This window comes from Choloepus didactylus, chromosome 14, assembly GCF_015220235.1.
Source record: "Choloepus didactylus isolate mChoDid1 chromosome 14, mChoDid1.pri, whole genome shotgun sequence".
NCBI lineage: Eukaryota > Metazoa > Chordata > Mammalia > Pilosa > Megalonychidae > Choloepus > Choloepus didactylus.
The window spans coordinates 37,655,577-37,675,398 of record NC_051320.1 but is presented as its reverse complement, the minus strand read 5'-3'; the positions used below and the strand labels follow the sequence as shown (position 1 = coordinate 37,675,398).

Genomic DNA, 19,822 nt, shown 5'->3' with positions numbered 1-19,822 from the left:
CCCCTAAAGCAGTAGTTCTCAACTGAGGGTGATTTTGCCATTTGTGGGACATTTGAAATGTCTGGGGACATTTTGGGTTGTCACAACTTCATGGAGGTGCTGCTGTCATCTAGTAGTTAGAGGCCAGGGATGCTGCTAAATATCCTACAATGCACAAGATAGTCCCCTAAAGAACTGTTTGATCCAAAATGTCAGTAGTGCTGAGGTTAAGAGAACCTGCCCTAAAATATACAGTAATATTATTCACATTATTTTGCAACTCTTTATTACTTAAAACATAATAGGGAAAACATCTGCAGCACTTTTGTTCCAGGCACTCTTCTCACATTTTATCCTTGCAACAAGTTTTTGAGTTAGGTACTATTATCCCAGCTTTACATATTAGAAAACTGACTCTCAAAAAGTTTAAGAAACTTTGTACTAATACAGCTAGTAAATGGTGAACTGGGAATTGAAACCAGGCAGTCTGGCTTGGAAGGCCATATTCTTAACCATACTCAACAGTATATCACGGAGCAATCCACAAGTCTATAGATGTAACTTTTCCCCTGAATCTTTGATGTTCATATGTGTACATATAGATATGCGTGTATATATATACATACACTCACCCCATATATATATATTTGTATATGTATGTATATATACACACATACACCTGTATATAATTTTACACAAGTGGAAATGTATTCTATTTATGTAGACAGAGGTATACTGAGTGGGTTTTTTATGGGTATTTGTCACTTTTTTTTAAATGGCGTATTCATTTATTCAACAAACTTTTTTTTTTTTATCACTTGTTATATAACAGACCTTGGGGTTACAGCAGTGAATAAAACAGTCCCTACCCTTATGGAGCTTTATTTCATTGGGGTGAAATATACTAAATATGAAATATAGTATCAGACAGCAGTTAGGGCTGTGAACAAAATAAAGCAGGGTTTGCAGAGATTATATACCCTTCTCTCTTGATACATCCTTCTCATTAATGCTAGTGGAAATTCCTTCAAGTGAGCTGGTATTGCTCCAAATCATGTTCTTTAAGTCACATAATATCCCATAGTGTGACTGCACTGTGGCTTAATTTAGCCATTTTCCTATCAATGAGTGTGCTGGTTTGAATGTATTGTGTCTCCTAAATGCCATTATCTTTGTAGTTTTGTGAGGCAGAAGTTTTGATTCTGGTTAGATTTGCTTGGAATGTGCCCCACCCAGCTGTGGGAGATGATTCTGATGAGATGTTTCCACAGAGGCATGGCCCCGCCCATTCAGGGTGGGCCTTGATCGGTGGAGCCATATAAATGAGCTGACTCAGCGGGGGAGGAAACAGAGTGCAGCTGGGAGTGATGTTTTGAAGAGGAGCAAGCTTGCTAGAGAGGAACATCCTGGGAGAAAGCCGTTTTGAGGCCGGAGCTTTGGAGCAGACGCCAGCTACCTTCCTAGCTAACAGAGGTTTTCCAGACGCCGTTGGCCATCCTCTGGTGAAGGTACCCGATTGCTGAGGTGTTACCTTGGATGCTTTGTGGCCTTAAGACTGTAACTGTGTAGTGAAATAAACCCCCGTTTTGTAAAAGCCTATCCATCTCTGGTGTTTTGCATTCTGCAGCATTAGCAAACTAGGACAGATTTTGGTAGCGGAGAAGTGGGGTGCTTTTGCTGCTGAGTTTGCAAATACCAAACATGTTGGAACGACTTTTTAAATGGATAGGGGGAAGATTCTGGAAGAATTGTGAGGAGCTTGATAGAAAAGGCCAAAACTGCTTTAAAGAGACTGTTTGTGGAAATATGGACTCTAAAGATACTTCTGATAAGGCCTTGAACAGAAATGATGAATATGTTGCTGCAAACTGGAAGAAAGGTGATCCTTGTTTTAAAATGGCACAGAAATTGGCAAAATTGAGTCCTGGTGTCAGATGGAAGGAAGAATTTGAAAGCAACAACCTGGAATACTTAGGTGAGGAGATCTCCAGACTACGTGTGGAGGATGTATCCTGGCTTCTCCTTGCAGCTTATAGTAAAATGAGAGCAGAGAGAGATAAACTTAGAACTGAACTCTTGGGTTCAAAGAAACCAGAAGCTGATGGCTTGGAAAATTACAGGCTTCCAGGGGGTGGAATCCCAGAAGCTACAGCCCAATGTGAGGATGTAACCAAACATGGAACCCCACCGCCATTTCAGTACAAGCCAAGATTGAAAAAGGAGTTAAGCAGAAAGGATTTGTGGAAAGTCCTGTTGTCTAATGGCTTTGACCCATGTGCTTCATGCAAAGCCAACAGAATTTTTGCTAGATCTTTATAGACAGAGCCATTGCCGGTCTGGACTGGAGGAGACAGACAAGGAAAAAATTAAAAGAAAAATCTCTTCAAAGACAGAGCCATGGAGGTTGAGGTCTGGAGTCAGGAGGTCTCGGGCTGGGAGAGCGGAGCAGCCCACATGCATGGGAAGGGTGAGTTTGCCCTGGAGGTCGAGGGTGGGCATTCCACCTCGATGCTCTGGAAGAGTTTTGCCACCTCAGGTCCCAAAGAGGGTGGAGCACATTTCCAGGGAATTGGGGAGAGCCTGGCTGCCACCACACTGTTCTGAAGGGGTTGAGCGTGTGCCCCGGAGATGGAAGGGAATCCGGGAGCTGCTCCGATGTTTGAGGAGGGTGGGGCCGAGAAGGTGGTCTCCCCAATGTGTGGATATGTTGGAGCACTCACCCAAGCATTTGGAGAGGAAACAGCTGCCAAAAAGGCCCTTGGGAAGGGTTAGGCTCCCGCTCTCTCAAGCCCCAAGGATGCAACATCGTTCTGTTAATAACTCTCAGACTTTGAAATCTAATAGAGTTTGTCCTGTGGGTTTTAGGAACTGTTTTGCTCCTATTAACCCTGTTTTCCTTACTGTTTCTCCTTATGGCAATGGAAATGTTTACCCTATGAATGTCTCTCCTTTGTATATTGGGAGTACATGACTTGTTCTAAGTTCACAGATCCACAGCTAAAGAAAAATTATGCCTTAGGACTGGCCATGCCTATAATTGATTTTGATGGGATTTTGTACTTAACTTTTGTTACTGAAATGATTTAAGTTTTTTGTGATATTGTGATGGAATGAATGCATTTTGTATTTGGAAAGACAGTGTCATTTTGGGGTCCAGGGGGTGGAATGTGCCAGTTTGAATGTATTGTGTCCCCCAAATGCCATTATCTTTGTACTTTTGTGGGGCAGAAGTTTTGATGCTGGTTAGATTTGCTTGGACTGTGCCCCACCCAGCTGTGGGAGATGATTCTGATGAGATGTTCCCATGGAGGCGTGGCCCCGCCCATTCAGGGTGGGCCTTGATCGGTGGAGCCATATAAATGAGCTGACTCAGAGAGAAGAAAACAGAGTGCAGCTGGGAGTGATGTTTTGAAGAGGAGCAAGCTTGCTAGAGAGGAACGTCCTGGGAGAAAGCCGTTTTGAGGCCGGAGCTTTGGAGCAGACGCCAGCTGCCTTCCCAGCTAACAGAGGTTTTCCGGACGCCATTGGCCATCCTCCGGTGAAGGTACCTGATTGCTGAGGTGTTACCTTGGATGCTTTGTGGCCTTAAGACTGTAAATATGTAGTGAAATAAACCCTCGTTTTATAAAAGCCTATCCATCTCTGGTGTTTTGCATTCTGCAGCATTAGCAAACTAGAACAATGAGCATTCACTTTGATTCTAGTTTTTGGCCATTATGAGCTATTCTGAGATAAATAGCCTCAATTTATTCTGTGAGCTAGATGCCTAGAAGTGTGTTTGCTGAGTCAAAGGGTGAGTGTAATTTTAATTTCATTATAGGTTGCCAAGCTGCTTTCCAAAGAAGTTGCTACCATTCATACTTCTTTCAGCAATAAATAGTTGATTTTAATGGACTGCTTATAATATACCAAGCATTGTTTTATGGCTCTAGAATTTTTATCGCCTTAAAAAATCTACTCTTCTATGATTTATTAATATCCTCATTTCACGGATGAGTAAACTGAAGTATTGTTTGAGATCACTTGGGGTGGTAAAAGCCTGCTATCCTAACCAGTTCAATATACATACTGACTCTTTTTTAGGATAGTGCCCCTTCTCCTCTTATGGTTACCAGAGCTGTTGTTAACTCTTTTTATTGTTTTCCAGTCTGGTGGCAATAAATTATCTTATAATTGCTTTAACTTGTGTTTCCCTGACTACTGTTCACTTTGAGCATCTTTCCATAAGTTTGTTGGCCATTTGAAGTTGCTCTTCTCTGAATTGCCCAAACACATCCTTTGTTCATTTTTTCTGTTGGGTTGCTCATCTTTTTATTTTGTTTGTTCAATTTATGGGAGCTCTGGTACTATATTAGCAATTAATCCTTTCTCTATAATCAATCTGCTTTGCAAATATTATTTTCAAAGTCTATCAAATGCTTTCTATTATTGCTCTCATTGCAATATCAAAGCTGTGAATTTGCCTAAGATCTGTCTTTTCTTTCATTGCTTTTTTGATTAAGAAGTCTTCCCCTACCCCTAGATTACACTAGGTTTTCTTAAGCATTTTTATTTTCATGTTTTTGTCTTTAATTCATTCAGAATTTGTTTTAGCACATGATATGAGCTAAGGGTCCAGTTTTATTTTCTTCTAGTTATTTGGCTAGTTTTGCCATCACCAATATAAATAAATCTTCTGTTCCCATTGATTTGAAATACTGAGCTATCATCTTCATGATAAGTTAAAATTTTTATATAAACCTGGGATATTTGGATTTCCCAATTCGATTCCACTCATCCATTTTTTTCGTATACTGTTAATACCAAATTGATTGGTGCGGGTTAGCTTTATAGGATGCTCTAATATCTGGTATAATACAAGTCCATCTCATTTTTCCATATTTTTCTCAGCAGTTTTGAGCATCCATGTAAACTTTATGATTGTTTTATCCAAATTGAAAAAAAACTTCTGTGGGATTTCATGGTTGTCACAATGGAACAAGATTGTGATTATAAAGACTCCCAACAGATACTGTTAAAGAATATAGACTCTTTAAAGGTAAAAAAGGGAGAACTGAGAGAAATGATAATATAAAGCAGGAGAGAGCATAGTATGGTCTCAGCCACATTATCAAATTTTTAATTTTAAAAGTTTGTTTTTTTTCCTTCTACTGCCTTAGATTTTCTAGGGATACAATCATACCCCATTAGCAAATAAGGATGGCTTTAGCTTTTCTTTTCCAATTATTATACCAGTTATTTAATTTTCTTGTACTACATTATCTAGAAGCTCCAAGATAATGTTGAATAATAAAGGTGATAAAAAACATGTGTTTGCATCCCTAAGAGATATATTTAAATATCAGATTTTCTTTCAGTGTCCAAAACTACTTGGTATCACTATCCCCCTAAGTAAGACAAAGAACTTAACATGCTTTATCCACTTGAATATCTCCCCATCATCTTTGTAAATCCACAAAGATTATTAAGTCTATAGCTATTTATATCTACCAACATATATATGTTTGGAGATGCTCCTTCCTGTTGGGCTCACTTTTGTATTTGCTAAAGTACATTCTTTATTAGTTCATTCAGTAAAGGTCTTTGAGGATAAACTTTATTAGTCTTTTTTGTCTGACAATGCCTTTGTTTTGCCCTCACTTTTTTTTATAATTGAGTTTTATTGAGATATATTCACATACCATACAGTCATCCATGGTATACAATCAGCTGTTCACAATACCATCATATAGTTGTGCATTCATTACCCCAGTCTGTTTTTGAACATTTTCTTTATACCGGAAAGAATCAGAATAAGAATAAAAAATAAAAATGAAAAAGAACACCCAAATCATACCCCCCATCCCACCCCTATTTTTCATTTAGTTTTTGTCCCCATTTATCTACTCATCCATCATACACTGGATAAAGGGAGTGCGATCCATAAGGTTTTCACAATCACACTGTCACCCCTTGTAATCTACATTGTTATACAATCGTCTTCAAGAGTCAAGGCTACTGGGTTGGATTTGGGTAGTTTCAGGTATTTACTTCTAGCTATTCCAATACATTAAAACCGAAAAAGTGTTATCTATATAGTGCGTAAGAATGTCCACCAGAGTGACCTCTCAACTCCATTTGAAATCTCTCATCCACAGAAGCTTTATTTCATTTCATTTCACATCCCCCTTTTGGTCAAGAAGATGTTCTCAATTGCCCTCACTTTTAGCTAGATTGTCCATTAAACTCATCTTTTAATACACAGTTCATTAGCTGCTGTTATCTATTGTTGGGGAAATGTCTTCTTGTCAGTCTTATTCTCATTGCTTTATAGGTAATCTATATTTTTTTGGTGGCTTTTCAGACTTTTTCAATGTTTCTAGTGTAGATTTATTTTTATTTATTCAGTTTGGCACCTGAGGCACATTTTAAATTTTGACTCCTCTTTTCACTTTTAGAAAATTGTAGTCATTTTCTCTCTGAATATTGCTTCTTCACCATTTCTGTTACTCTCTTCTGAAAGTTCTGCTAGATACTGTTTGGGAATCTCAGTTTATCCTATAAGTTTAGTAACAGCTCTTTTGTAATTTCTATCTTTGTATCTCTGGGCTATATTCTGGGTGACTTCCACAAATCTATCTTCGAATTTATTAAGCTTTTAAATTGAAGATTATTGAAGTTTATCCTGTTTGAATATCTTATTTCAGAAACTGTATTTTTCATATTTCTAATTAGATCTTCATGTCTTATTTTATTTCTGCCTGTTTTGGTTTCATAACTTCAGCTTCTTCTTTATGGATATTATATTCGTCTCCCTGTACATCCTGAACAAACTTATTTTAATGTGCTTTTCAAGTTTGGTTATTTTCACTTTTCTCTGTAATGAGTTAACCTTCAATTTTGATTTACAGATTCTACATGGTCATCTTGAGTTGCAGGTTTTTTTATGTTTGTCTCCCTCCACTCACCTCTCCCTGCCTAACAACTTTTCATTTTCTTCTACCTGTCCCACCTACCCAGGACCCCCCATTCCAAATCAAAGCCTGAGACTGGCAGTTTGAGCTTCTGCCCTACAGAAATTTTCAGATTATTACAGATCCATTTACTTGGCTGGGACCCTTCTTCGGTCACTGTCAGGATATTATATCTATGCTCTTCTGCCTTCCTAAACATTGGTTTATATAAGCAATATCCCACGTTAACATTCTTCAGTAACTTCTTCAGCCTCCTTTTCTAGACATGAGTCCCACAATAGCCTTTGCTTCCAAGCAGTGAGCCTGACTCAGGTACTTAATCTCCCATGTAGCGCTAATATTCCTATCAACCACAAGGACAAACTCCTGGCTACCTCTTCCTCTTCTGAAGCCTGCAGGCCTGTGGCTACAGCCCTGCCTATAGCTTTAAATTTGTTTCATTTTTCATCCTCAGACATACTTATTTATTTATTTTTAGGTGAGACTGTAGCTTTTTAATTTGCTCTTTTCCTATTTATGTTCCTGTTATTTTATTTTTAGAACATGAACTGTTAGGTTTTAGTGTTTGGCCCAAAGCTTGAACATCCAATAACTTGTTTGTGTGTGTCTGTGTGTGTGTGTATTTTTTAATGTGTTTTATCTGTAAAAACAGACTTCATTGGTCTTTAACAAATCTGAATTCCTTACGGGAATTGTGTTGAATCTGTTATTTTTTAAGATAGCTGTGATCTTTTCCCCACAGCTTTAGGTATGCTCTACAGAGCTACTTTTAAGTGTGAAAAAGTTTTGTTGCAGCAGGAATTAATTTGTAAAGCTGGCGCCTTTTTTTCTTACAGCAATTTTTAGTAATCAGGCAAGATCAGAGGCCAAGAACATTTGTTCCTATTCTTTCTTTCCTGCATCTGTTAATTTAGCAAGAAAATACAATATGAGGAAAGCCGCTAAGGTATAGAATACTAGAGGAAACATCTCTGAATCCCCACTCTTTTGCTGAGAAGGTACTTAACTAATTTTTTAAGGTCTAGTTCTCAAAATTTACACCTGTCTCCAAGTCACATAGTGAGGCCTTTCACTTAAAAAATAAATGTGTCAAATCTTTCAATCACAAGTGTAATAATTCTCAAACTCCAACTGGTTTTAATCAAAGCCAGAATTTTTTTTTCTCATAAAATGAAGAGTGCAGAGATTGTTCTGTTCTCAGGGGTTGACCAAATTCAAAGACTCACATGATGTTGAAAGAGTCCATCTGTTTTCTTGACTTCTGTCTATGCATTGAACTTATTCTTTTCCATTTGAGGCAACTTTTTCCACATTGGGGCAGTGGGGGATGGCTGTAGGCAATTCCACATTTAATTCAACAAGTCTTAACTAAGAAAAGGAGAGCTCCTCACTACCATCATCACACCACCCCTCCTCCCACCCCTCACACCCCATCCCCCCCACCCCACCCCCAGCTTCTGTACATACAGGAAAAGACCCTGATTAACTAACTTAGCTATCTTTGCAACACTATTATGTCACCAAGTGTCATGTGCCCATGCATGTGTGTGGATGCTGGAGGACTGTGATTGGCATTCCCACTAAAATTTGCAATCATTAGAGGGTAATCCTTTGACCAGAAGAAGAGAGGAAGGGATGTCACCAGACAAAAACACATGTTTATTTCATGTAAGTAATTTGTATTCTCTTTGTCTTTACAGTCAGAAAGAATTTACTTTCAGGTTTTCTTACCTAAGGGAAGCAAAGAAAAGAGCAAACCAATGTTCTTTTGCCACCGATGGAGCATTGGAAAAGTCATAGATTTTGCAGCTTCTTTAGCCAGTCTTAAAAATGACAATAACAAATCAATGGCTAAGGTAACAGCTGGTTTTAATCATTTTAACCTGAAAAGTTATAGGATACTTTATACAAGCATGTTTGTTTATTACAGTATGATTTATTTTTCTCTTAAAAGAAATTAAGGTTATGTCACGTTACTTCAGGAGAAGCCTTACCCTTGGATCATACTTTGGAAACATGGATTGCTAAGAAGGATTGCCCTTTATATAATGGTGGAAATATTATCTTGGAATATCTTAATGATGAAGAACAGTTCTTAAAAAATGTTGAATCTTACTTGGAATAGCCGCTCAAGGATTCAAGCCAGAAATCATAAGAAAACTTCTGTGTACATAGTTAAGTCAATTTATTTTAATATGATTACTTTATATTTTTTATTTTTAAAAGTTGATTTTTAATTTATTTTCATTATGTCATAATTTATATTATCAGTTTTCTGTTAAATTTAATTTGTTTTTGTGTTTTAAAGTTTTTATGAACTATTTATGAAATATTACTCATTTATCAGCAAATTCTTGTATTTAATCAGCTTTTCTAGGTGATGCTGTGTTACCAACAACAAAGGTGTATTTCTCATTTGTTTAATGTCATCTCTTTGTTGGCTGTTACTCTCCTCCATGCCATCTTTACTCCAGGATCCATGCTGAAGGAGCAGCCCTTTTCCAAGGACATGGCCGTTCTTTTGTCAGAGGAAGAAGGAGATGGCAGACATAGGGACTGATTCTTAGAAGACACGCGTATCACTTTTTTTTTTTTTTTTTTTAGCAAGTCACATGGCCAAAAGTTCATGGTGCCAGGAAGTAGAGTCTTACCTATGTCACAATTTGTGTAAATTGATGTGTGTATGTGAATCATGGAAATTTAAGAGAGAATCTCATTCAGTCTTCTAAGATTTTGAATGAAGAATCTGAGGCCCAGGAAGGGAAATGAATTCTTGGTGTCCCCCAACTACTTTGAGGCAAATACCTGACAAAGAGACCCCTCCAGTGGTGTTTACCTTTTTGTTTGTATGAATATATTACAAATGAGAATAATGGAGTAGACCAACTTAAGTATACTCTCTCTCTTCACACAAAAGCAAAATGCATGCCAAAAGTAATTGCATTTTACCAACAAATTGAAATTAATGCTTCTGACTGATGCATTTTTTCTATACCCAAAAAGTACTTTCTATAGAAGAAACAAATTATTTTTATTTGCTCTTTGTCTAATTTCTATTATAATTGTCTTGGATGTGTATATAATTGTCATGGACATGGTTTTAGGTTTTATTAAAAGAACAAACTCAGAATGCTCATTTGGTCTATTTCATTCCTAATTCTGCATTCTTCATATTGTTTTCGTGTGGGGAGTGGTGATAATTTCAAACTTATATCAGGTGCTTATACATTCATACATTGACATGGTTATTTAAGTACCTACTAAATACAAGGATTTGTTTCAGATTGCTATAGAGGGCACAACAAGGAGATATAAGGATGCATATAGCTGTAATACAAAGCAATGTGACAGATGCCAAATGAGTAATATAGATAGCAAATAAAGCCATGTTCCACTTGCACTTCTATCAGAAACTAAAACCGTTTCATAATACATTAAATCCTTAAGTATGTTCCGAGATACCAGAAAGTTTTAATCCAATCTCATACCTTAGGATCTATCACATAGTAAGTGATCACCACATCTCATGAATTGAACTAAAGCTAAATGTTTTCCAGGAAAAAAAAAAAAAAAAACTGGTCAGGGGAGAAAAGGTAAGGCTAGCAGAGAGAAAGAAGAAAAGAGACTGGAGGGAAGGACTTATATCAGTAGGCATACCTGTTTTAAATTAGGGTAGGTCCCAAATAGTGGAGCAAACTAGTCTGGAAGAGGTTTAGGTACTAGCATCCTCAGAGGCTCTACAGACTGGGCTCCAGCTTGGCAACAGTCTCCTACGGAGAAAGTTGTGGGGGAGAGAGAGAATATCAACTCTTCCAGCTTCCCATTTCTAAAGTACTCTGAAATCAGACAATTTTTTTAGACTTTCTTTTAGGTCTTTCAGTTGAATATGCTTCATGAAATTTTAGGGTCTGTGTCCTTACCCCACCCTGGTATCTTTCTCCCTCCTTACATATACCTAAAATTATAAGTAGAAAACCCACAAGTAGAAAAAGGGGGTTTTAAATTCAGATAGTTCCAACAATGCTAGGGTATACATGAGCTTCGGTTTAAATGTAATCAGTCAGTAAATATATATGAATGATAGATTATCAGATTTCTCAGCTCTGCCCTTGCCCACCCACCAGCATCCCCATTTTCAGATGACAAGAAGGCTTAGAGAATCTGAGGAAGAAAGGAACAGGTTGCAGATAGAGGAATCTGGGAACAAGAAAAACTTTACACATGTTGTTTATATACCTGGGCGACAAAAATTGTGGATTAAGATGGTTGCATAATTGTAAAAAATACTTCGTTTCATAAAGTTCCTGTTTTATGTTTGTTTTTTATTTTTTAAAGTGAGAATTTAACTGAGGTATCACAGAAACAGATTAATTCTGTTCTATAATCAACATTGGTACAATGTATCTTGTTTTACATAATGTGGTACATAGTAATAAAATTTGAAAAATCTGCAGTCTTCTGCATTTGAAAGATTAACCTATATAAACAATAGAATTTGTAAAAACTTGTCAAAATGAACAATAAAAATGTCTATGACAATTTCTGAGGGACAGATATTTTATGATCTTAATAGAAATTGTCATTGTTGTATTTAACACAAATGCCTCATGATTACATGAAGGGTCTGCTGAAATGGTGATGTTTAGAGACTACTGAATCCGTAGGCTCAATAGAAGACAAGTGTAATGTTTTTGTTTTGTTTTTTTCTGAATGGTATCAAAACTCCCTCCCCTTGCTTGGGGAATACACCATTGGGTGAGTCTGTGGGTTGACATCCAAAAAGCCTGTTATTTTTCCTGATCCTTAGCAGCTGAGGCACAGACATGGGTCAATTAAATGTCCTGAGCTGTGACTAGGGAACAGTGTGCAAAGAAAGAATACAAATTAGAATTTGTTCCGTAGCTTTCCATTGCCCTGTGGTGGCAGGGTCCAAGTGTCGAGCAATAACAGCCCCTGACCAGGCTGTACATTATGATGCAGTTCCAGTAACCTACTTACTTGAGGTTCTCAAGCTAACTGGTAGTGATCCAGCAGCTTGTTTTCTATTTAAGGACAGCAAAAACAAGTTTCTGTTTTTATCTGACAAGTAGTCACTCTTTAGAGTTGTAGGAAAACTACTCAATGGCCTATGGGTGCAGCCAAATCAGTTGTTTATGTAATCTTCAGTTTTCTACTAAGTAACAATAACGGGCCACCCAACTAAGCTCCAGGAGAGCAGAGACCTCTTCTGGCTTGATCACTATTGTGTACCAAGCTCCTATCTCAGCAAACATGTAAAGCAAATGTTTGATTTTGACTTGAATGAACAAAATAGTAATGCCCACCTCAGTATGCTTCCTAAATGTCTTTTTTTTTTATTTTGAAATAAATTCAAAGTTATAAGAACAGTTGCAAAAACAATACTAACCCCATACACAGAACTCCAGCATACCCTGACCTCCCTCCCCCAGTACCCCAATTCAGCAACTTTAACATGCTGTCACATCGCTATTTCTTTCCTTCCCTCCCTCTCTCCCTATCTATCATCCATCATCTATTGCTCTGTCTTCTGAACATGAGAGCTAGCTGCACACATCCTTGAACAAACACTATAATTCACATATGCACTTCCCATGAACAAGAGCATTCTTTTATGCAATCCCATTAAGCGCAGCTAAGAAGTACAAGAGATTCAACAATGATACAAAGCTTACATTCTATATTTCCTTTTCCTTATGTCTCAACTGTGTCCCTTTGAGCCTCCTGTCCTCCATCCTCCAATCCCATCCAGGTTCATCCTTGGCATTCAATTGTCATCTATTTAGACTGTCTTTTTAATTTTTTTTCCAATTGTGGAAACATATATACAGCCTAAATCTTCCCATTCCATCCCCTCCCTAGCATTCCATTAGTGGGATTAATCATATTTAGAATGTTGTAATGCTCTTTCCCACCAACCACTACTAGAAATTTCCCTTCACCTCAAACAGCAACCCTACACTCATTTCTTAACTCCTCATTGCCCCTTCCCCCATTTCTCTTAACCCATACTCTACTTTTCATTTCTGTGGTCATAATCTCTGATAATTTCTTTGTGTTTACTGTGGGGCTTAAAATTAACCACTTAAATCCATAACAATCTTGTTTTTCTTTGATAGCACCTTCACTTCAATACGACACATAAACTATGTTCCTATACTCCTCCATTCCCCCACCTTTAGATAATTGTCTAAAATTACATATTTTACATTGAGTTCAAAACCACTGATTTGTCATTAGAGTTTCTGTATTTTATATCATGTAGGAAGTAAATAGTGGAGTTACAATTCAAAAATTATTGACTTCTACTTGTATTCCATTGTGGTCGGAGAATGTGCTTTGAATATATTCAATTTTTTTTTTTTTAATTTATTGAGGCTTGTTTTATGTCCCAGCTTATGGTCCCTTCTGGAGAAAGATCCGTCATCACTAGAGAAAAATGATTGTCCTGGTGATTTGGGATGTAAGGTTCTATATATGTCTGTTAAAATTCTCTATATCTCTTTCTTCTTTGTTTCTCTGTCGGTAGGGCTCCCTTTAGTATCTGAAGTAGGGCAGGTCTTTTATTGGCAAACTCTTTCAGCATTTGTTTGTCTGTGAAAAATTTAAGCTCTCCCTCAAATTTAAAGGAGAGTTTTGCTGGATAAAGTATTCTTGGTTGGAAATTTTTCTCTCTCAGAATTTTAAATATGTCATGCCACGGCCTTGTCGCCTCCATGGTGGGCACTGAGTAGTCACTACTTAGTCTTATGTTGTTTCCTTTGTATGTGGTGAATTGCTTTTCTCTTGCTGCTTTCAGAACTTGCTCCTTCTCTTCAGTATTTGACAGTCTGATCACAATATGTCTCCAAGTGGGTTTATTTGGATGTATTCTATTTGGAGTTCGCTGGGCATTTATGATTTGTGTATTTATATTGTGTAGAAGGTTGGGGAAGTTTTCCCCAACAATTTCTTTGAATACCCTTTCTAGACCTTTACCCTTCTCTTCCCCTTCTGGGACACCAATGACTCTTAAGTTTGGACATTTTATTTTATCTATCGTATCCCTGAGATCCATTTTGATTTTTTCAATTTTTTTCTCTATTCTTTCTTTTGTTCTTTCATTTTCTGTTCTGTGGACTTCTAGGACAATGAGACATTGTTTAACTTCCTCTAATCTTGTATTGTGAGTATCCAGACTCTTTTTAATTTGGTCAACAGTTTCTTTTATTTCTTTAAGATCTTCTATTTTTTTATTTACTCTTGCAATGTCTTCTTTATGCTCTTCTGAGGTCTTCTTTATGTCACTTATATCCTGGGCCATGGTCTTCTTCATGTCCTTTAAATCCTTTGCCATGTTTTCGTTCCTCGATTGTAGTTCTTTGATTAATTGTGCCAAGTACTGTGTCTCTTCTGATATTTTGATTTGGGTGTTTGGAATTGGGTTCTCCATATTGTTTGGTTTTATCATATGCATTAAGATTTTCTGTTGTTTTTTGCCTCTTGGCATTTGCTTTGCTTGATAGGGTTCTTTCGAGTTGTAAAAAAAGATACCAATCTAATTTTTCAGAAACACAAGTTGGTAGTGTATACTTTCTCTAACCAGCAGATGGTATCTGCGAGTCACCTATACCCCTCAAGTCAGTTCTCCTCAACCTTGTCCCCGCGGTGTGTGGGGAAATGATTCTTGTGGGGTTCAGTTGGTGAACTCAGTTTGGGTGTGTTGCTGGAGCCGTCTGCCCTGAATGTGGGGTGTGTGTCCGGGTGGCCAGGGGGGAAAAGCAGCTTTAATATTCAAACCCCCCAATTTCTTGGAGATTCAAGGCCGCCGCAGGAGTCTAAGCCTTCATTTCAGTTCAGCCCCAGACCCTCTCTCTCGCTGACCCACAAACCACTGGACTTGGCATAGCATCTCTGGGTTTTCCGAGTGGGCCCCCTTTCTCAGCTGTGATCTTCCAGGACCTCTGCCGAGGGAATGCAGTGCTACGTCACCAGTGTGCATCGTCCCTCAAGGGAAGCCCTGGGCCGCCAGACCTTGCAGGGGCGCTCTCAGCCTGATGCAAAGATGGCCGAACAAGGCATCTCAACTCCCCCCCCCCCTTTCACAGTTCCTCCTTCCCAGCTCCGGGACAACTGGCGGGGCTCTGGGCTGTGGGCACTGCCTCGGGCAGGAGTTTATCCAGCCCTCCGGGGAGCCAGCTGCAAGCTGCGGGGTTTCTTTCTGCTTCCGGCTCTCCCCTCCACTCCCCTGGCCCTGAGGGTATCTGCAGCGGGCTATCCTCCAGGACAGACACCAAGAGGCCGGCTCAGCCCTCTCCTGCTGTGTTTTACTGCGTGGTTCCCACTGTCACAACTGTAGCCGCTCCTGGGTTTTTCCCTTTTTTTTTTCTTTTACAAGAACCAGTCGGTCTCCAAATGCCAACTCCTGGCTTCCCCACACCGCAGCACGGGTGCGGGTCTTCCAGCCAGCTTACTCACTCATTTCAGAATGCAGACTCCCTGTTTCACCACGTGTACGGTCCCTGTGGTACTAGGAGACCTCGTCCAGCTGGCGCATCACTGAAACCGGTATTCTGGGCCACTTTCTGGTTTTTATCTAGTATTTTTCATGGAGGTGTTTTTTTGCCCTGTCTCACCTAGCCGCCATCTTGGTTCTCCTCCTAAATGTCTTTTAGACTTTTGGATCTTGATTACTTTTAGTGTAGATTTTCCATAGGAAGGGCCTGAAGTCAAAAGTGATGATTTCAAGATTTTAAGTTAGGTAAGTAGGAGACTTGTTTTTTTTTTCATTGACAGAAATAAGGAAGTCAGGAGGAATGAGATTAGGTTTCTGTTGGGATTAATTGAACCTGTTAAATGGCATGGCTTTTTATTGTTCAAAACTACAGGTTAAACAAGTTGTGTCACTCAACTCAAAGTCCAGTCCCTCCTACTGGACTTTGATCCAGCAAAAACAAATGTTATCCAACCCAACCTCAGACTTTCATTGGAAATACCTGTAAGAAGGCTGTTCTTTTTGTTTTTTAAACTGATTTTGCCTATAAAATTTAAGCTTTCAAAATGATTAGAAAACTTTTTATTGTTCTGCTCTTGTTTGTGACTCTGGGAGATGCACAGCAGTCATTTATCAGTTTCCTGAATATAGAAAAGACTGAAATACTATTTTTTGCAAAGACCAAAGAAACCATCATCGTAAAGTCAAGTTACAAAGATAAATGGCCAAACTCCAGCTACCTCCTCATGCAGTTAGAAGATCCTAAAGTGTTGCAGGTGGTGAATGTGACCAAAATCTCATCGGATGTTACAAACTTTATCATAGACTTTGTGACAGATGAAGGAGAGACAAATTTGACCATTCAACTATGGGATTTTGAAGGTAGGCAAGAAAGACTCATTGATGAAATAAAAAATGTGAAAGTCAAGGTACTCAAACAAAGAAAAGACAGTCTTTTTGAGGCATCAGTGCATATTGATAGAAACATCCTGCTGCTTATTCTCCCAATGATACTGTTAAATAAGTGTGCATTTGGTTGCAAGATTGAATTGCAGGTGCTTCAAAGAGTATGGAACAGACCTCTGCCAATAATTCTTGGGGCAGTTATACAGTTTTTTCTTATGCCATTTTGTGGATTTCTTTTGACCCAGATTTTAGCATTGCCTAAACCTCAGGCTTTTGGATTTGTAATGACCTGCACATGCCCAGGAGGGGGTGGGGGCTATATGTTTGCTCTGCTTCTAGAAGGAGATATCACTTTGGCCATTTTGATGACTTGCACATCTACATTATTGGCCCTGATCATGATGCCTGTCAATTCTTATATATACAGTGGGATGTTAAGGTTATCAGGAACACTTCATATTCCTGTTTCTAAAATTGTGTCAACACTCCTTTTCATACTGATACCTATATCATTTGGAGTAATCATCAAGCGTATGATACCTGAAAAAGCAAACTTCCTAGAAAGGATAGTTAGACCTCTGAGTTTCATTTTAATGTCTATAGGGATTTATTTGACTTTTAGAATGGGATTAATATTTCTAAAAACAGTTAACCTAGAGATACTTCTGTTGGGTCTATTAGTTCCTGCCTTGGGTTTGTTGTTTGGGTACTCCTTGGCTAAAATATGTATGCTACCTCTTCCTGTTTGTAAAACCATTGCTTTTGAATGTGGGATGCTAAATAGTTTCTTAGCCCTTGCCATTATTCATCTCTCATTTTCACAGTCCAAAGCAGACTTAGCTTCTGTTGCCCCTTTTATAGTAGCTATGTGTTCTGGATGTGAAATGTTACTGACTCTTCTGGTCTACAAGGCTAAGAAAAGATGTATTCTTACCATAGAAGAGAGAAGAAAAAAATTTCCCCTGGTCTAACAATAAAAGCATTACTAAATTCCTACTCATGGTAGGATTCAAAGACTCTAAAATGGTGCCAGCTCTCAAGCCACTTTGTGATCTGGTTGAAAACTCAACATTAGAAAAACAAAACAAATACACACACACACATAGGAAAACAATATATTTATATACACATACATACATGCTAAGCACCCAATTAAGTGGTACAGACAGTTAAATGTGCTGTTCAGAGAAAAGAGACAACTTTTCAACTAAGAGTTGGTTTGGGGATGTTTTATAGAAAAGGATTTGAGTACATTTTATTATGGTTTCTTAAACATGAAAGGATAATTTAAAAATATCCTCTCTGTAGTGATCATGATGTATCCTAAGTTTTTAAGGAAGGAGGGTCCACATAATAGGCCTTTAATAAAAACTCAGTGAATGAATCTGCCCATTCCTATTTGGATCTCTCATTGGCCCATCAGAATCAGCATGTCTTAAATGTAGCATCTCTGCTTCATAACTGCTTCTTCCTACCTTCCACATCTCCCACTAAAGACATTAGTGTTAACCCTGAAACACAGGGTCATTCCTCTCCCTCTCCCTCTTTCGCTATTTCCTACAGAAAAGTTCCTATAGTATCTTTTTTATCAGTCTCCTCACCATTCCCAGTGCCACCACTTTTGTTCTGCCCATTATATAATACTTCTTCCCTAAACCATTCTGCTTTTAGCCAGTCTGTCCACCCTCCAACTACTGTCAGAATTATCTTCCTAAAGTCTAACTTTGATCATGTAGTTTCTCTGCCACACAACTTTTTTTCCTTTTGAATAAAGTCTGTCTTCCTTAGTAAGGCATCTGTTATACTCTACTGTCTGACCTCAATCTAGCTTTACAGTTTTGTTTCCTCTTCCAATTTCTTTGCACTCCCATCAAAGAGGATGACTTGGTGCCTCATAAATATGCCTTTGTGCTGTTCCTGCTACCTGAGAGATCTACTCAATTTCTATCTAAATCTTAACCATTCTTATAGACCTGGCTCAAATAACCCGTGCTGTGAACCTTTTGCTAATCCTCCCTACCTGCCTGAAAGAGAAATTTTCTCTAAATTATTTGTACTCATAGTATTTTGCAATCCTGCTATTAATGTTCTTGTTTTATCCTTCCTATTTGCTGTAAATCCTTGAGCATTAGAATTTTGTTCATTTTGATACTCCCCATATCTAACACAATCTCTTCTATGTGCTTATTCAAATAAAGTGTTGAAACATAGAATAGGGTCCAAATGAATAATACTCTTTATATACCACTTTTGAATTTTTAATGGAAATTTTTAGCATCTATTTCCAGATCTCTTCTACAAAAAGAGTGTGGACATCAAGAATTGGAAATATCACTCTAAATAATCCCGCTTCCCCCATTCCCTAGCCTTGTGACTTTAGGCAAATTACTTAATCTCCCTGAGGTTCAGTTTCCCCATCTGAAAAATGGAGATAATGGTGTCCATCAGATTGTCATCAGGATTAAATAAGATCTTATGTAACAATGTGCTTAGAACAGTGCTTGACATATAGTAAGTGCTCAGTAATTTAGCATCTATTATTTCATCAGTTTAAACCTTTGACCCTGATATATTTGTTATTGATTTGAAATATCAATCTGATTATTAGATATGGAGCATAAAACTTTTAAACATTTTTTGTCAGTGTCATTCACCATCTTGTCCTTAATATTAGGGAATTTTTGTTTTTCTTGTCAGTTGATAAGACAACTGAAGTCCTTTTTATCTAACTTCACCAAATCCAGTATCTGGAACCAAGATTATAAAGACCTGGATTGAAGTGGTGGTGGGTGGTTATTATTCACTTTATGAAATTATTATTGCCTATGTGGAATAGTTTACTACTAACTCCTTTAAACAAAAATCTCAACTCAGGTTTAAAATATAATTAAATTTTTGCAAATTTAACTTGCATACATTTTTATGAACATATTTTACTGATTGGGAACAAGAGACCTGCCTTTCTAGTTGCATTTCTATCATTAATCTTGTGACTGCAAACAAAACACTTCTATGTACTTTTCAGTTTTCAGATTTGTGAAATGAAGAGATTTGACTGAGATTTAAGATCTTGACATTATAAGCCTGTAATTCTTGCATAACACCGTAGGACCTAGCACCATTGGCAGGGAAATGGGGTAAAGTGAAGAAGAAAGCTCAGGTTGATGAGAATAATCACACAGTGCTGCAGCTTTCTAGTTAGAGCACAACCAAATGTAATCTGTTTGAAGGCAAGGACCACATACTATTCTTTGACTTCCATACAGTGTTTAGCACAGTGCATTGTGAATAGTTGCTCATTAAACATTTATGAGAGTAACTGATCAATATGACCTATAAAGGTCAAGATCATGTATTCTGGAGCCAGACTATGCCTGTGTCTGCAATCCCAGTTCTGTTACTTGTATCATGGAAGACTGAGATTTTACTTGGTAAACCCTGCCTAAAAATGTCAAATGGGGGTGAACTTACTCAAGTTATTCTTTTTTTTTTT

General features: G+C 37.9%; 3 protein-coding genes across 8 annotated transcripts in view; all 3 read left to right on the top strand.

Moving 5' to 3' along the window:
• The window catches only part of ZFAND1 (zinc finger AN1-type containing 1), a 32,778-nt gene extending 22,248 nt beyond the window's left edge, over positions 1–10,530 (top strand). For 4 of the 6 annotated variants that reach the window (XM_037803319.1, XM_037803315.1, XM_037803317.1 and 1 more), the window contains 3 exons: positions 8,633–8,788; positions 8,887–9,106; positions 9,373–10,530. In XM_037803319.1, the coding sequence (XP_037659247.1) occupies positions 8,633–8,788; positions 8,887–9,057 (327 nt within the window). In that variant the 3' untranslated portion in view covers positions 9,058–9,106; positions 9,373–10,530. Of the gene's footprint in view, positions 1–8,632; positions 8,789–8,862; positions 9,107–9,372 lie in introns of those variants that run through there. The other 2 variants (XR_005211679.1, XM_037803318.1) reach the window with 2 other exon arrangements.
• A 5,292-nt stretch (positions 10,531–15,822) lies between these two features.
• SLC10A5 (solute carrier family 10 member 5) lies at positions 15,823–19,800 on the top strand. The gene has a single exon (XM_037803105.1). The coding sequence runs from the start codon at positions 15,990–15,992 to the stop codon at positions 17,298–17,300; it is 1,311 nt and encodes a 436-aa protein (XP_037659033.1). The 5' UTR covers positions 15,823–15,989; the 3' UTR covers positions 17,301–19,800.
• The window catches only part of IMPA1 (inositol monophosphatase 1), a 36,041-nt gene continuing 32,507 nt past the window's right edge, over positions 16,289–19,822 (top strand). Inside the window, exon 1 of the mRNA XM_037803107.1 lies at positions 16,289–16,305. The gene's annotated coding sequence lies outside the window, so the exon portion shown is untranslated. The remainder of the gene's footprint in view (positions 16,306–19,822) is intronic.